Below are 18,746 nucleotides of genomic sequence, written 5' to 3'. Positions count from 1 at the left end.
ATTTAATTATTTTCTTTTACTTTCTTTTTTGTCTTGCATTAAACGTTTCTCACAAACCGTTAACACTGTTAACTTCTGATTGCATACAGAAGGAATGTTCTTATGTCCTTTGCTCCCTCATCCTCGGTTGTTTCATTGACATTTGATTCAACCTTGCCATGTTTATTTGTACATATGTATATTTGTTTATACTGTTTATGTTCAATAAATAAAAAAAAAGTTAGCTGGGTTGACAGGAAGTGAGGTAGATAGGAGGTAAGTTACGTAGACAGAAAGCAAAGTAGGTGGACAGCAAGTGAGGTAGATGGGAACGAAGCAAGGTAGGGGACCGGGAAGCACAGGAAGTAAGTTAGGCATAAAGGAAGTAAGGTAGGCAGGAGCAAAGGACGTAAGGAACCAGGAAGCAAGATAGAGAGGAAGTGAAGTAGGTAGGAATCATGCTACGTCGCAGGAAGCAGTGTAGGTAAGCAGGTAGTAAGCTAGGTGGGGAAAAATGTTAGGTAGTCAGGAAGTAAGGTAGGTGGTCAGGAAATAAGGTTGGGGGCGGGGAGTTGGGAGGAAATGAAGTAGGAAGAGTGTAAGTTAATTCTGTCGGAAGTTATGAGTGGGCAGGAAGTTAAGTATGCAGGAAGTGAGGTAGGTGGTGAGGGTGGCAGGAAGTGAGAGCGGTAGGAGGTGAGTGAAGTAGCTGGGATTGTTTTATGTATTTATTCATTTATTATTGGTATCTCAAACTGTACATCTGTCTATCTATGTCCATCTATATGTTTCATCTATATGTTCTATATTTTACTGTTACTTTTGCTGTTCCCCAGTGTAGTCTAGATGTTATCAATGTATGTTCATATTTAGCCTTGTTTGTTTGTTAGATTAAATGACATTGAAAAAAAAAGTAGCTGGGAGTGAGGTAGGTGGAGAGGAGCGAAGGTAGGGAAGCAGGAATTCAGTTTGGTAGGAAGTAAGCTAAGCTAGTAAACCCTTTTCCAGTCAAAAGAGAATTACTAAAAACATTAGCTTACTACTAGCTGGACAACCAGAATCAGGAAGGGTAACATGATGATGTAACGTGTTGCCGCTAATGTTAGCATGTCAGTGCAGCTGTGCAGCAACTGGTGCTAACATCAACCAGGAACTAGCATTAGCCTTGGGGAGGGTTTGCCTGCCCATGATCCACTCTGCTCTTCCTTGTTCTTTTACTTTTACCTTTGCAGTCTTGCTAGTGCAGCTAACAGAACCCCCCCCCCCCGAATGTCAGCACTTCCTGTTTTCTCCATGCTCTTTCTGTGCTCGTGTTCTCAATGAATGCCCCAGAAGTGCACAGCACTTCCTGTTTTCAACAGGAGAAACCAAAACAAAGACCCTCAGCGGCATTGGTGGGGCTCAGTGGCCTCGGAGAAAACACACACACGCACACACACACGCCTGTCATGTGACCAGAAGTGTTATATACTGCCTGCAATTGATTAGTTATGCAGCTACTAAATGTATATATACACTGCATATATATGTGTGTGTATATATATGTATAGGTAAGTATTTCTATATATAGAAATACATACACAAACATATAGAGGCATATATATGTTTACAAATTCATGCTTATATTATTGCACACACACACACACACACCTATATGTATATATGCATATATACATATAGGTGGGTATAGGTATAAGTATATGTGTATGTATATATGTATATAAAGACCAATCCCACAAAATTAAATTGAATTTAATGAAATTCAATTGAAAATAGAATAAAATGAAATAAGATAAGGTAAGGTACAATAAAATGAACCAAAATGGGGATGAATAGAAAGTCAGAGGTTGGAATCAAGAGATGCCCTTTTTGTTTATTTCATTAAAAAAACTGTGAAAACGACTATAGTAAAATATACACAGTATAATATATATGTGTCCGTGCGTGTGTGTGTGTTTACATTCAATGACACATTCACTGTGTATGTATGCATGTTTACAGTATTTGTGTGTGTGTATGGGTACATAATCATATATGTGTGTCTGTTCATATATATATATCTATATATATTCTATATATTCTGCTAGTTTATAGTTTGTAGCCACCGAAGTTGCTAATCAATCCAGTTTCCAGTGTTGTACATGCAGACATGTTATGTCCGTATAATGCATGTAGTTTTTGGTTTTCGTTTCTTGTTTTTGTTTTTCTTTTGGATTTCCCAGTGTTGACAGTGACCCTCCCCCCCAAACAAACATCTCTTTCCTCATTCCTGCAGCGCCAACCATCCGGACCAGCCACCTTTTCCCGGTTCGAAGGGTGTTTTTCTGCCGAGGGGAAATAGTTCGCCGTTGGATGAGTCTCATCAGCGTTTTCTTGAGTTAACATTTTCTGGAAACGCCAGTTTGGCGGTTGAACCCGGATGAAAGGATCTAATAACCCAACTTTCAGGTTTTACTTTTCAATGAGTCACTTTTAAACGTGTGCTTTTTCCATTGTAGGCGCCTGTCCTCGAACGCCACGCCGGGTCAGAGAAGAAAGTCCCGCTCTTTGTTTTTTCGTGACGTGAGAAAGGCGAGCGACAGACGGGAACAGACACCCAGCCAAAGGGGAAATCCTCTTTGTGCAGGTCACGCGCACACACACACACACACACACACACACACACACACACACACACACACACACTGGCCAATCCCTCCTCAGGGTTGTGTTTCCTTCACATTGACTCGCACTGATTTCCTGATTTTTTCTGACCCCCCCTTCATCTTCATCCTCACATTGAATCCCTGGTCTTCCTTGCAAAGTGTTTTATCCCCCTATTGTCTCCTCTTTTATATATATATATACGTATTTATATGTATGTGTGTGTTTACATATATATATGCATATATGTATGTGTATACAGTATATACAGTATATTTGAATATATGTATACACATACATAGATGTATACATACCTGTGTGTGTTTGTAGATACATACATATGCATATTTACATGTATGTGTGTGTATATGCATATAAATGAGCGAATTAATGTTTTTGTGTCTATATGACGTGTGAATGAGTGAATGAACGGCGGCAAATGACAGCACGACAATGTGTGAATGAATGAATGCACGTGTATTCTTTTTCAGGGCCCCTGGTTTCTATGCAATTTCTTATGTCATTATTTTTTTATCTTATATACTTTCATTTTGATCATTTTAGTGGGTCAGTCAAGCTTCAAATCTATATAAGTCTATGTTTTTGACTCCTTATATATATATATAATATATAGAGAGAGAGGTTGGTAATCTGTTAAGGGGTCATGAAGGGACATGAAGGGGTTAATCATTTATCAGGGTTGTGTTTTTTTGTGCCTGGATGCAAAAGGGAGTCCTCGCATTGTGACTGAGTAAACACATGACACACATACACACACACACACACACACACACACACACACACAGAGGAGGCGATGCGGAGCAGGGACACAGCGATGGGTCCCTTGATAAGACCGGAGCCTCCATTGTCTTTGTGGCTCTCAGGCCGGGTGTATGAGTGTGTGTGTGTGTGTGTCTGGAGCTGTCACGACAGCAGCTGCGTGGGCGAAGGGATGGGAATGAAACGACACAGAAAAATGCCTCATTTTATTTTATCTATTTTTATTAGATTTTTTTAAATTTAATTTTCTATTGGCATTCATTTTATTTTTTACATTTTCTTTTACTTCTAATTAAATATAATAGTATTCTATTTCTTCAAAGTAATATTTTTCTATCCTGATTTAGGTCTGCTGTCATCTCATTTTCATTGTTTTATTAAATTTTATTTAATTATATCCCTTTTTCATTTTTGATTCAAAGGAACTGTATCTAATTCGATTTTATTTTAATGCCCTTTCTAATTTTATATTCTATTTAAATTTCTTCTACATTCCATTGAATTTGTTTTATTTTAAATTGTGTATCTTTTTATTTCTTCTATTTTCATCTCAATGTTATTATTTGTCATCTTTTAATTTTTGTTTTATTCTATTTTATTTCATTTTATTTTACTGTATAGGCTATGAAAGCAACAGTTTCAAAAAACTATTGTTGTTATTGTTATTGTGAATTGGTTGCGTCTGAAATATGATTAATAAATAATCAATAATAATGACAATGATAATCCAGGAATTCTTTGTATTTTTTCTGATAAACTGCAGTTGCCAGAGTGACAATGGGTAAGGGGTTACCATGGAAACAAAGAGCATCGGTCAGGAGTTTGTCGGCTTCATCGATAACCTGCAATCGATTGGTTCAGCAGGAAGTGAACCAACTGACTGTTTTCTAAATAACACAGGAAGTGGACGGCGTGTCCTCCCCCCAACACTCCTTCAACGTGTACTTCCTGTTCCGGGCGCTGTCATGGCAACCAGGGCCAGACAACCTGTCTGTCTGCACCGCCCGCTGCCACATTCCGCCACGATACGTGCGCGTGTGTGTGTGTGCATGCATGTGTGTGTGTGTGTGTGTGAGAGAGAGAGACGTGCACACGCAGGGACCTGATGGGTGCATGTAGTGAGTCTTTGTCTGAGGACAAAGAACCCCCCCCCCTCCGGTCCCCCGTCTGAGACAGGCAGCCGGTGGCGAGGAGACGAGAGAGGAGGACCACATTAGCAGTTGAAAGAGACACATGGGTGGTGTGTGTGTGTGTGTGTGTATGTATGTGTGTGTGTGTGCGTGTGTGTGGACGGGAGGGCAGATGGGGAAACATGGGGGTTGGAGGGGATGAACTTCTTTGGAGGTGGAGTCCCATGTTCTGCTGGGTGATCTTTTTGTGAGTCTCCACGTTCTCCTGCCTGGATTATCTGCATGTGCCTGGGGTCTCACCAGGTTCTCGGCCTTCGATGCACCAATGCATTGAAGACCCCAAAATGAGGTGTGAACGGTTGGGTGTCCACGATTGACAGGTGCCCCCCCGGCCCCCTGATGTTAGGTCCCATCGCCTGCCCCCCCTCCGCGACGTCCCTCTTCATCGCGATCTCAGTCTCCTTCTTTATCTTCATCTCTATCTCAGCGTTCATCTTCATCTGGAACTCTGTCTCAGTCTCGATCTCGTTGTCGATCTTGACCTCAGTCTCCTTGATCTCGATCTTAATCTCAACCTTAGTGTCGAACTTGGTCTTGGCCTCAATCTGAAATTCGGTCTCGATGTCTTCTTCATCTTAATCCATCTCAATGATGATGATTTTGATCTGAATCTCGATGTCAATCTCAGTTTTGATCCGAATCTCGATCTCTATCTGAGTCTTGACCTCAATCTTAATGTTGGTCTGTGGTGACCAAAGACTCGTGTGTGTGTGTGTGTGTGTGTGTGTGTGTGTGTGTGTGTGTGTGTGTGTGTGTGTGTGTGTGTGTGTGTGTGTGTTGATGCAGAGCCAGATGGCTACGTTTGTTTTTGGTGTGTTTACTGTTACGACCATCCCATTTGGCCAATGGCCTCCTGGGAAACAGTCACATGACCATCTTGGCAAAATTCGGAAAAAACGAAATGTTTTTGTCTTTATCTAAAGTTTTCATTATTACTATAATCGTCATCGTCATCATTATTGTTCTTGTTGTTGCCATTCGATGTTGTTAGTTGTAGTCGTAGCTAACAATTATCTAGCATACCATTTTTGGAGCAAACATGTAAATATTTTGTTGTCTTTATTTTATCTTATTTCACTTAATGTATTAATGTATCATTTTTATTATTGTTGTAATTGGTAGTTATTATTGTTTATGTTACCAATAGTAGTACAATTATTGTTTTTATTATTCTTAGTAGTAGTAGTAAATATTTCATTATTTTAATTATTATGTTCTATATTCTTTAATAGCATTGTTACTGTTATAAGGATTGACATTAACATGCTATCAACATGTTTACATGTTTTGCCTGTGCCATGCAAAACATGTTAACATGTTATCATTTATGCAAATCAAGTAAAACCTTGAATCAGATTTTTATTGGTTTTAATTAAGAATAAGAATAAGAATAAGAATAAGAACAAGAACAACTCTATTTAACCTGAATGAAATTTTGCCAGAGTTACAAGAAAAACATAACAATAATAAATAATAGCAGAAAATTGTATAAACAGTATAAAAAAAAATAGTAAAAAAAATTAGTAAAAGAGTACTACTATTATAATTAGTAGTAGTAGTAACACAATTATGATTAATATTAATGTCAGCACATCTCCACCATTAAATTATTATATTTTTCATTGTAAAAGTAGTAGCGTTATCATTTTAATGCCAACATATTCCTAGAATAAACCTTGAATTAGCCTCATCCCTTCACTTGAAATCAAATCACATAATTACAGTGTTGTTGTTGTTGTTTCTTCATGTTGTTGTTGTTGCTGCAGCTGCTTTGGTGTTTTTTCCCCCTCCTTCTCTGCCTAGCGGTTTCTTTGAATGGTGTCTCTCTCTCTCTCCCTCCCGCTCTCTCTCTCCTAACCCCTCCCTCCTTTCCACCCTTCCTCCCCCCTTCCTTCCTCTGTCTGTTTGCACTCACTTGATCCGGAGCGGAAATTCCTCCCCCCCTTTTTTTTTGTGAATGACAAACTCATTAACAATTCATCAACATAGGACTCGCTCCACATCCGGGTCCTCCTCCTCCTCCCCCTCCCCTTTCCCCCTTCCGCACCGTTTCCAAGGGTGACGGCTTCCGATTGGTCGTCGCCGTCGCCCCGCCCCCTCTCCCCCCTCCCTTCCCGGAGCCGCGCGTGGCCATTGAGAGGCTCCTCGCGCGGCTCAGTCGGACAATCTGCGCAGACGCAGAGGCGCGCGGACGCAACGGCGGAGAACGAGGAAGGAGAACAGAAGAGCCCGCGCGAGCGAGGGAAGCGGCGCGTGCTTCTCCGGATTGGACCTCCAACAAGGAAGTGTTTAAAATCGGGATTTTTTTTTTGAATTATTATAAACACTTTTTTAGTATCAATATTTTTTTTTAACCGATTCGTGCCTGGTCGAGCGCGGAGTTACGCAAGAAGAGCCGCCGTGACTCATTGATAAAAAAAAAAAAAAAAAAAAAAAGCTCCGGACCCCCCGACGCATGAATGAACGCCTAACCGGGAAAGAGGAGAGGGGGGGCGGGAGGGGACACACACACACACCGGGAGGAAACATCCGGGGATCTACCGATGTGACTGTGAGGAGATTGTGATTTCATTCAACTCGCACGCAAGAAGAAGAATTTTTTTATTTTTTTTATTTTTGATTTTGGGACACACACACTTACACACAGGCGTAGAGATGCTGGACAAGCTGCGACCGGTCGCCCCGGTGGACGCCGCGGCGGCGGCGGTCGGCAAGACGTCGGAGTGGCTGCGGGAGCAGCTGCGGACGCGGCGGGAGCGGCTGCTGCTGGTGGACTGCCGGCCGCAGGGCCCCTACGAGTCGTCGCACATCGACGGCGCCGTCAACGTGGCCCTGCCGGGCCTGATGCTGCGGCGCCTGCGCAAGGGGAACCTGCCGGTACGGGCGCTTCTCGCCGACGGCGAGGACCGTGAACGTTTTGCGCGTCGCTGCCGCACGGATACCATCGTGCTGTACGACGAGTGCAGCCGGGAGTGGAACGAGAACGTGGACGGCGGCTCCGTGCTCGGCCTGCTGCTGCGCAGGATGAAGGACGAGGGCTGCCGGGCCTTCTACCTGGAGGGTGAGTCCGCACTTCCGGTCCGATTTTGCACCGGTTCGCTACTTCCTAACTTCCGGGACGCGCGGGTGACCCCCCCCCCTCAAAAAAAAAAACATAACCCAAAAACAATCAAAACACCCAAATCCCTAATGCGTTGTCTATTACACAGTTATAACACTGTTATTACACAGTTATTACACAGCTATTACACTGTTATTACACGCTTATTAATACACCGCTATTACACATTTTAGCGCTGCGTCCTGCACGACCCATCACTATCACAGCTTGCTTTTGGTTTTTTCACCCACGCATCGTGTTCCTCTTTCTCGTGTTTATTATCAGGACTTCTGCTGTGAAAGTGAAGGAGGCTGTTCCAAAAAATAATAATAAAAGCAATTAGATAAGATAAATAGTGGTGTTTAAGGGTGGAAGGGGGTCAAAAAAAAGAAGATATTGAGAAACAATGAATGATGTGAAAGTCATGGAGAAAAAAAAAATCTGCAAGACAAAAAGTCTGAAATATATTTACTCTTGTTGGGTCAAGATATATTTGAGGATATACTTTGTTGAACCCGAAGAAAATTAAACAGTAAAATAAATAAATAAATAAACTAAGAATATATGATTGTATCACAGATAATAGAAGAAAACCAGGTTGCCTTTTTAGAAAAAAAAAAAACCTGGCTTAAAGTTGGCATGTGTCTTCCAGGCGGCTTCAGTAAATTCCAGGCCGAATCCCCGTCTCTGTGCGAGACCAACCTGGACGGCTCGTCGAGCAGCGGCGGCAGCAGCGGCAGCTCGCCCACCGCCCAGGTGCTGGGTCTGGGCGGGCTCCGGATCAGCTCCGACTCCTCCGACATCGAGTCGGACGTGGACCCGAGCAGCGCCACCGACTCGGACGGCAGCCCGCTGTCCAACCCGCAGCCCTCCTTCCCCGTGGAGATCCTGCCCCACCTGTATCTGGGCTGCGCTAAGGACTCCACCAACCTGGACGTGCTGGAGGAGTACGGCATCAAGTACATCCTCAACGTCACGCCCAACCTGCCCAACCTCTTCGAGAACGCCGGCGAGTTCAAGTACAAGCAGATCCCCATCTCGGACCACTGGAGCCAGAACCTGTCCCAGTTCTTCCCGGAGGCCATCAGCTTCATAGGTGAGCAACGATCATGATGCCGTACCTGTATTTAACAGGACAAACAAACAAACAAAAATGGCAGTTGCTGAAAACCTCAGTAATAACAGTCATAACATAGTAATAACATAGTAACATGGTAATAACATGGTGATAACATAGTAATAACATAGTAATATGGTAATAATATGGTAATAACATGGTAATAACGTGGTGATAACATAGTAATAACAGGGCCAGAGGTGCAACTAGGCTTGTTATTGTGTAATAACAATACCCCCCCCCCCCATGCCTGGAAGTTCTTCAGATTAGACCCCTGACCCTTATCAGTCAATTGGCGGTGGTAGTGAAACAACCAGATTGAGGCCGTTGTGTGAGAAAGACGCCCCCTAACGGCTCACTGAACAGGAAGTTCGAGGGGGTTCGGACTCGGGGGGCCTCACGTGCCTGCTGCAGCGTCTCAAAAACAAAAAAAGGACGGGAAATTATTTTTTCCGGAGGTAATCGAATTCATTTCATTTAATCGCTAGCAACTAACTTCCATTGAGCTGATTGAATCTCTCCAAACAAATTGATTTTTTTTTTTAATCTCCATGGATGTTTTTTTTTTTTTTTGAAAACATCTGTTTTTCGAAAAAAAAAATCAAATAATATTACAATTTATCATAATCATCAATTATATTGCGTTCTTATCGCTATTATTTTTTCATTCAAACACCATTTTTTTCCCAAGGACGGTGGGGCCTCTTAAATAATGCCTGGCGTGCATGCGTGTGTGTGTGTGTGTGTGTGTGTCGGACTCACAAATGATTCGACTTCCTGCCCCTGCACCTCCTGTGTATGTGTGTGTGTGTGTGTGTAATTGAGCACAAAGGGCGATGTTGAAACAGGAGAAGTGAAAAAAAAGAAGAGGAGGAGGAGGAGGGCGGTAATTCGAGTGCAACAGGAAGGAAGCGGCATTGAAAGTAATCTAGGACATGCCGTTGCCCCCCCTTCCATTACAAAAGGGGCCATTTACAGGCCCCGTTGACTTCCTGCCGCCCCCGTGGCTCCGCCCCCTCCAGCCCCGCCGGCACCGCCGTCCGTCAGGAGGAAGGGGGAGGCCGGAATAGTGTCCCCCTCCACTTTGCCCAGGCTGGAAAAAAAATGTGGGGCTTTTTTTTACCGCCCCCCCCCAACGCTTGACTGACAGGCCTTTATGCATGTTTTTTTTGTATATTTTTTCTATAAAGGATAACGTGGTTTTTTTTGTGTGTGTGTGCAAATAGTTGCTTTTGAGCCTTAAGTAGCCTTCCTTAAATTTTGATTTTTTTTTGTCATTTTCACAATTTTTTTTTTTTTGTAGAATGATAATATTGATACAAATTGAGAATTTTCTTTTATTTCCATGAGATATTTTAATGATTTGCCTCCTTTTTTTGGAAAGCTGAATTTTTCTGATCTGATCATTTTTGGCTTCCACCTCCACCAATGACAGATAACTTGATATACTTTTTTTGATTAATGTTGGATAATACTACAATTTTCTATGAATATTCTTTACATTTTTAAAAATCTATTAGTTATATTATGGTAATGTTTGGTTATTATTCTTGGTATTTCTGGAGAGTTTAAGACCAGATACATTTCTTTTACTATTTCTATTGAACTTAAATGTTCTTTTGATATTCTTAGTGCTTTAAATAGATTTATTGGTGACCATTTTACAATTTTATATTCATTTTGTTTCTAGGTAATACTTCAATTTTCTTTTGATATTCCTGGCACTGTTCCAACATTTATCAGTGATAAAATTTTTCATTTTCCGCTGATATTCCAGGAATTTTTAATACATTTATTTTGTGCTAACATAGTAATTTTCCCTCTGTGCTTTTTGAAAGTTTATAAGAAGTGATTTTCTGCAAGCTATTTTGTATTTCTCAACAATATTTATCAATGACAATATGTTATTTTTGGTAGTGTTTAAAGTCATGAATGACAATGTAATTTTGTAACATGTTCTTTCATTGACAATACAGTAAAATATTTGATATTTTTTTATTTTTCAAAAAAACATTGAGATAAATTAGTTTTTTTTAAAAACTTTTTTAAGAATTCCTTCACTATTGTTGGTACTTTTAAAAATGTATTAACAATTATACGGTCATTTCTCAAGGTAGTTTTATGTGTTTATATTTATATATATTTACATTTTTCACTGACAACATGTTCATTTTCCAACATTTTTTAATTTAAAACATTTTTGTGAGAAATAGGTGATTTTCTGACATTCTTTGCATTTTTTAACAAAATCTCAAAGTGAAAAAACATTCTTCGTATTTAAAAAAATATTTGTGACAGCATGCTAATTTTCGTAATTATTCTTTGTACTTTTAAAAATGTATTAGGGATAATACATCATGGTCGTTGAAGATTTTTTTTTATTGTTCCCCGACAATATGCTCCTTTTTTGACCTTTGCATTTCTAAAAAAAAGTAATCATGAAAAATTGGTAATTTCCTTACATTCGTTGTACATTTTCTTAAAAAACTTTCAGCAATACTCATAATTTTTATTTGCTATTCTTTGCATTTAAGAAAAAAAAAACAAAAAAAACTAATAGCAACATGATGGTAATTTTCTGCACTTTTCTTTATATTAAAAAAAAACTATTAGTAACACTTGCCATTTTTATTCGCTATTCGTTGTATTTAAAAAAAAACAAAACTAAGAGCAAAACCATGGTAATTTTCTTCACTATTCTTCATATTTAAAAAAACACTATTAGAAACACTAGTAATTTTCTGCACTATTCTTGGTACTTTAAAAAATGTATTTGGGGTAATATGGCTATTTCTCATGGTGTTTTTTAAAGATTCTTATAAATATTTTTCCCCGACAACATGCTTCTTTTTTGACTTTTGTATTTCTAAAAAATAATCAGGAAAAACTGGCAATTTCCTGACATTCTTTGTATTTTTTAGCAACACCGGTAATTTTCCATGCTATTCTTGGAACTTTTTAATATTACAGGGATATTCATTCCTCAAGGCAGTTTTAACGATTTATTTTTAAATATATAATCCTGACACAGCACTCATATCATTGATTTGTTTTTAAAGACGACTTGCAGCTCGTGGGGTCAAAGGTCGCGTCTTGACCCTCCGCCTCTTCCCTTTGCCTTTGCAGACGAGGCCCGCGGCCAAAAGCGCGGCGTCCTGGTCCACTGCCTGGCCGGCATCAGCCGCTCGGTGACGGTGACGGTGGCGTACCTGATGCAGAAGCTGCACCTGTCCATGAACGACGCCTACGACATCGTGAAGACCAAGAAGTCAAACATCTCGCCTAACTTCAACTTCATGGGCCAGCTGCTGGACTTCGAACGCACGCTGGGCCTCAAAAGCCCCTGCGACAACCGTCTGGCGGCGCCGGGGCAGCAGCTTTACTTCACCACGCCCACCAACCACAACGTCTTCCAGCTGGACCCGCTGGAGTCCACGTGAGAGCGACCGCCGGCAGAGGGCTCGGATGTTTCCCCGACAACAATGACAAAAGAAAAATTGCGTTCAAATGCGAGAGTGACTTTTTCGTCACTTACGGACGTAGAGGAGGACTGTCCTGTCCGTCGAACAGAGGAACGCGAACAAAGTCGGCGTTCTAGATTTCGCCGTCGGGCGGTTTCCTGCCGGGAGGCCGGCGTGCCAAAGAGACTGGACTATCAATATATATATATATATATATATATATATATATATACACATATATAGAGAGAGAAATATACAAATCAAACATTTTGATAGCGGTATTTTTACCTGTTGGGGGAAAGGGGGCGGAGCTTAAAACTCTGCCCCCTCCCCCTAGGAGATAAACCCCGCCCCCAAGAACTTTCTCCCTGTCTTCTGTGAAGACCAACTTTTTTTTTTTTTTTCCGGAAAATCTTTCTACGTTGATGTAAATAAGGATCTTGATATCAAAACACACACACACACACACACACACACACACACACACGCACACCCTTAATGGGTACCGAAGATTCTTCACGTTTTTTTGTTTTTTTTTTCTCTGTCTCTTATTTTTCATGTATAGACACACACACACATATATATATGCGGGACAAATCAACTAGGCGATCCCATGAGTTTTTTTTTCTTTTTCTTGTGCATAAATGTGTAATATATTTGATAATCGTATCGCTTTATGTGTGGATTCAGCCGGACGGGCCTTGTCAACGATCGAAGCCCCGCCCCCTTTCTGCCCCCCCCCAATTTTTTTTGTTTTGTTCTCGGTAGTTTGCCTTACTCCGTCACGCTCAGGAGGTCGTTTTTTTGTCGCGTGCGGCCGTTTTAGCGCGTTAGCCTTCAGAGAACCGTAGTTTTCCCAAAACAAAGATGGCGGTGAAAACAGAAACGATAGAAAGCGAGAGAGAGAGAGAGTGTGTGTGTGTGTGTGTGTTTTCTCTGAAGGTTAAGGCGAGTGAGTCGGCAGGCAAAGCGGGAGGCGTCGCCTCGGCCTTTCAGGGAAAAAAAAAAAAATCGAAGAGCCGCCGCCACCGCCCCTCCTCATCCTCCTCTCTGATGAATGTAAAGATAACTTATTAATAAATTCATATTTTGTCTACAACCCTCTGCTTCGTGTGTTTTTAAATGCCACTCTGTCAAAAAAAAATCCAGAAAATTTAGAATTTTTTATTCAGAAGTTTTAATCTTGAAGATAGAAAAAGATAGAAGTTAAAGATAGAAAGATTAAGATGTTAAAATTCTTTCTGAAAACTACAATATAAACAAAAGAGACAAAAAAAAATCATCGTAATATGCAATTTTTTAAATGTATTTTGTAATTTTTTCATTTATTTTTGTACATATATATATATATATTTAAATTTATAGATATTAGATTAGATTTTATAATGCATCATTCATAAAAACAAAAAAATGCCCATAAAGATGCAACAAAATGGCAGTAAATTTGACACACAAAAAACATTAAATTCATTAAAATCCTGACAAATAAATATTTGGAAAAAATGTGAAAAAAAGAATGATAAAAATGTAAGAACAAAGATGCAGAATATGCACCAAGGACAAATAAACTTAAAATGAATAAAAAAACGGAAACATTATAAAATAGTGAAAATGATATTTTTAAAAGATAAAGATAAGATAAAAAGATGCTTAAAAGCTAAATACTGTCAAATATATAGTTTCCTCTAAATGATTATAAAGTGTTGGAACCATCAACAAATATTAATATAATATAATATATAAATATAATGAAATATGATGCATTAAATACATGAAAATAATTTATTCATTGCTCAAATAATGCAGAAGAAAGACCTGAATATTCTAAAAAGTGAGAAAAGAGGGAAACCTCAAATTTAATTTTAAAATACTTATAACAAAATAAAAACAAGCAAATATTGACTGAGATCTGTACAATATCTGGAGACAATTAATGTCGTCCCCGGAGGACTCTGAACCCAAATGACCTTTGACCCCGGCCATCACTCAGCTCTGAGTCACGCTAGGACTGTGTGTCCCTGCTGTCAATCATTCACAGGGCCAAGTTCACAGCTCCTGCGGGTACGAGGTCTTTCCAGTCGGACCGGTTCGTCCACCATCCATTGACAGATGACAACACCTTTGCCGTTAGCCCCGGCCCCCCAGCACCCACAGAATGATTGGTGTGTGTAGATCAACTTCCGATTGGCGCCTGCATGGACAGCATGAGGACTATCCACAGTCGCCTGGTGCCTTTGGGAGAAGCTTCACTCCAACACTACATGGGCAAGGATGAAGTGGAAACCCAGTAAATCAAGGAGCATATCCTTTGTAAAAGGAAAGCTTACCTCCCAGGGGTTCCATGTCAATGAAAATCCTATTCATTTAGTATCAGAGCTTCCTGTGAAAAGCCTTGGATCTGCAATGCGAGCCTCAAAGACGCACAACAGTGTAACCACTTGAGTGAAGAAATCATCAAGGGCTTGATCTGTGTTGATAGGAGTACACTTCCAGGCAAGTTGAAGCTGCGGTGTCTGCTGTTGGGGTTGTGACATAGCCGTGGATGGTGTACAAGTTCTCCATCAGAAAATTGTAGAAAAATACATCAAGAAGTGTCTGGGAATCCTGCGCTGCCTCAGCAACATTGGGCTGCATGGTCAAGGTGCAGTGAAACTACCACTCCCTAGCCTCGCTGAAGAGTACAAGTGAGGCACCAAAGTTGGGCTGAACATGTCCCGGGCGGAGTTGCAAGACGTAGCCCTACGAAAAGGTCCACACAGACTGGCATCTAAGAGGAAATGGACCCCAGCTGGCACATGGAGACACAGTAGGTCAGGTGCAGCAAGGAAGTCGACCCACATGGAGCAAGGTAACACCCACAGAGAGGAGAAAGCTGGTAGTTATTGAGATCCGGCACCATCAAGATGCACATTGTCCTAAGCCAGAGGACTACTTGGGAAACTGGAGCACTGGAGCTCACTTGGAGAGCTCTATGGGAAGTGGAAGGGAGCCAAATTAGCTTCATCATCGGGGCCACTGACGATGTTCTTCTTACACCCAAAAATCCCAACAAGTGGATTGGAAAAGACCCAGTATGGCCTCTCTGCCAAACCCCAGCAACTCTCAGGTGCACCCTCGCCAGCTGCAAAGCCATACAAGTGTAACAGCCAGAAGCATAACCAAGTCCTGCGGATCATACAGGCATGCAAAATACGTACATACGTGTGTGCATACATACATATGAACATATATACGAATATGCATCACCAAGTTAAAAACAGTTAATAAAAAATGAATTAGGATACTTGCGCATACATATAGGAATATATTCATTTCATTTTCCATTTGCTGCCTATACATACAAACATCCATGTATTGTACATGGATACAAGCATGCATATATACATATATTAAAACATATATGACCACATATATTCATGCAAACATGAATGTATACATGCATGCATACAGGCACTGTAAGTATGTACATATGTTCGGAAATACACAAATAAATGTATCAAAAATTCAAAACATTTCATGCAGTAAGAATGTGATGAGTGAGTGAATGAGTATATACATAGGAATATATTTATTATTTTAACTGTTTTGTCCATACATACAGACATACATACATGCACATTCATACATACTTATATGTATGTCTACATTTATCCATACATACATACATACATACAGGCACTTCATACATACGTGCATGCATAGATACTGTACATACATACATGTATGCATACAAAGAAACATTCAATTCCTTCCAAAATATAAATGAAAAATGTAATATATAATAAATATAAATGAAAAAATATGCATATGTATGTATGTATGTATGTATATATGTCGTTACGAAATAATATATGTATGTATGAATGTATGTAGGTTTACATGTATGTATGTACAGTCATGGCCAAAAGTTTTGAAAATGACACAACCATAGAAACATCTGCAAACACCTAAAAACCCTGAAGGAACAGATTTTGTGAAAGTGTCATTCTCAAAACTTTGGCCATGAATGTATACATGCATGTATGTATGTGTGAATGTATGTATGGGGTTATGTACGTAAAAATGAATAAATGTATGTTTGTAAGTATGAATGAATGAAGATGTCAATGCAAGTATGTATGTGTGAATGTATGTATGTGCGTATTTATATATTTATGTATGCCTGCATGTATGTATGTATGTATGTATGTATGTATGGATGGATGAATGAATGTATGTATGCATGCATGCATGTAAGTATGTGTGTAGGTATATGTGTTTGAATGCATGTATGTATATGTGTATGTATGGATGTATGTAAGTGTGAATTTATGTATGAGTCAATTAATGTATGTGTTTCTGTATGTATGGATATATGTATGAATGAATGTATGTACTGATGGATTCATGCATGTATGTTTGTATATATGTGATTGTATGCATGTATGAATGCATGCATGTATGTATGTGAAGGTATGTATGCATCTATTATTGCATGTTTAAATGAATGTATCTATATGTTTGCATGCTTGTATGCATATATGAACGCATGTATGAATGTATGAATGTATGGATGTATGGATTAATGCATGAATGCATGTAGCCACATATGTTTGAATGCATGCATGTATGTATTTATGCAAGCATGCATGTATTTGTGTATGTATGTATGCATTCATGTATATATGTATGTATGCATGTACGTAAGGATGTATGCAGCTATGCATGCATGTTTGCATGTGTGTTTGTATGTATGTATGAATGCATGAATGTATGTAAGTATGTATTTATAAAAGCATGTTGGTATGTATGTATTTATGTATGTATATATATGTGTATGTATGTATGCATGCATGCATCTGTCTGTCTTTATGTACGTAGGTGTAAACATTTAAATTAAAAAAATCAAAAAATATCTCTCTCTCTCTATATATATACATATACATATATATATATATATATATGTAACAAAAACAGATGAACATCTGTTCATCTTTGCAATGTATCTATGTGTGATCCATCCATCCATCCATCCATCTTCCACGGCTAATCAAGTCTTTCTCCAATTATGTTTGTTTGCAGCATTTGAATATGCTGGATATAATAAAGTATATAATAAAATGTGTTATTATTAATTATATTGATTGATACTACCAGGATTAAATCAAATTTGATTAAATCAAATTAAGTATGAAATAAAATAATTCCCCTGCACTCAGTTTAAAGATACAAGATCAAATGGATATGTAATAGATTTTAAATCTGAGTCCGACCCTTCCCTCATCCAACCTTCCTCCCCATCATTTTCAGTGAAAGTTTGTCTTCGCTTCACGTCCGGTGGCGGTGACAATCAGTAACCGCAGTGACTTCCTGTACCTGGTGGTTACAGGATTCACCAATGATTGACAACGCTGGTGGAAAACATGCAAATGAAGTTTCCATCAGGAGATGGAGAGCGTCACAGAGAAAATGTGGAGGCGGGGGGGACTCCTTTGCTTTGAAAAAATTCAAAGAACTATTTTCACACACTAACTGAATCTTATAGATATCTACTACAATTTGTCCAGGGAACAGAACAAAATAATGAAAGTGGCAAAGAGTAGCAATGGAAAAATGAATGAAAGAAAATAGAAACCAAAAAATTGTAGAAAAATAATAGTAAAAAAATACAATTTGCCAAAAAAATAGCTAAAAAAGTTATGAAAAGATATGAACAATACTGGTGAAAAAAGAATGGTATACATATTAATAATATTCATTATAGTTGTGATAAATATGTAGAGATTCATGAAGGACAGAAGCGATGTTTAAAATATATCAAAGTTAATTTTCAGAATGAAACTGAAACTTCAGCGAGAGAATAAAACAATCATCACACTGCTTTTTTTTTTACATTTAATAATTAAAATGTTTAAGTTATTTACATTATTCGACTCTGTTCTGAGTGAAATGATAATCTCAAATAATTATGTTTAATCTTGATTCAACTTTATTTGATCAAACTCTATTTTTATTAAATGAGATTATATTCTGTGTCTGTCCAGTTTGATTGAACTAAATGTAACTTGTAACTTGATTTAATGAAATGTAACTTTTTGTCAATCATCTTATATATTTTAATTTAAATAAAATAAAATAAAACAAAGCTGCCGCTGGTGACTTCTTGCCACAGCTAAAAGTACTCCCTCCGCCCGCAACCCAACATCTGACCCCCCCGACCCCGGACCCCCGTTCAGCTGCTGTGACATCACCGACTGACAGGTGAATGCATGGCATGCCGAGGCCGTCGTGGCCGCTCTTCCTGTCTGCGGCTCGAAAAACCCTGGATTAAAGGGCACAGGAAGCCAACGACACTAATTTTAACCCCGGCATGCCGGGGGGGGGGGTCTGGAAACATGCGGCGCCGGTTCGAGGCCAGGGAGGTCACATGACTGAAGGGGCAGGAGAGGGTAAAAATAGTAAAGTTGGATGAAGTCAAAGATCAGAAATAAGGCTGC

At 39.5% G+C, this 18,746-nt stretch overlaps 1 protein-coding gene and 1 long non-coding RNA gene across 2 annotated transcripts in view; one reads left to right on the top strand and one right to left on the bottom strand.

The window, feature by feature from the left end:
- The first annotated feature begins 6,748 nt into the window (after positions 1-6,748).
- Positions 6,749-13,369, top strand: dusp6 (dual specificity phosphatase 6). The gene is made up of 3 exons (XM_086149267.1): positions 6,749-7,653; positions 8,345-8,788; positions 11,936-13,369. Exons 1-3 carry the CDS (start codon positions 7,248-7,250, stop codon positions 12,247-12,249), a joined length of 1,164 nt encoding a protein of 387 aa, XP_086005393.1. The 5' UTR covers positions 6,749-7,247; the 3' UTR covers positions 12,250-13,369.
- The window catches only part of LOC147232428 (uncharacterized), a 62,624-nt gene continuing 52,547 nt past the window's right edge, over positions 8,670-18,746 (bottom strand). Inside the window, exon 4 of the long non-coding RNA XR_015106357.1 lies at positions 8,670-8,813. This is a non-coding gene — a long non-coding RNA (uncharacterized LOC147232428). The remainder of the gene's footprint in view (positions 8,814-18,746) is intronic.

The sequence above is a fragment of the Fistularia commersonii genome, chromosome 7 (assembly GCF_037954325.1).
Source record: "Fistularia commersonii isolate RoL2024-O1a breed Wild chromosome 7, RoL_Fcom_v1.0, whole genome shotgun sequence".
NCBI classification, from domain to species: Eukaryota; Metazoa; Chordata; class Actinopteri; order Syngnathiformes; family Fistulariidae; genus Fistularia; species Fistularia commersonii.
Note: the sequence above shows the minus strand (reverse complement) of the source record. Positions and strands in the feature narration are given on the sequence as shown.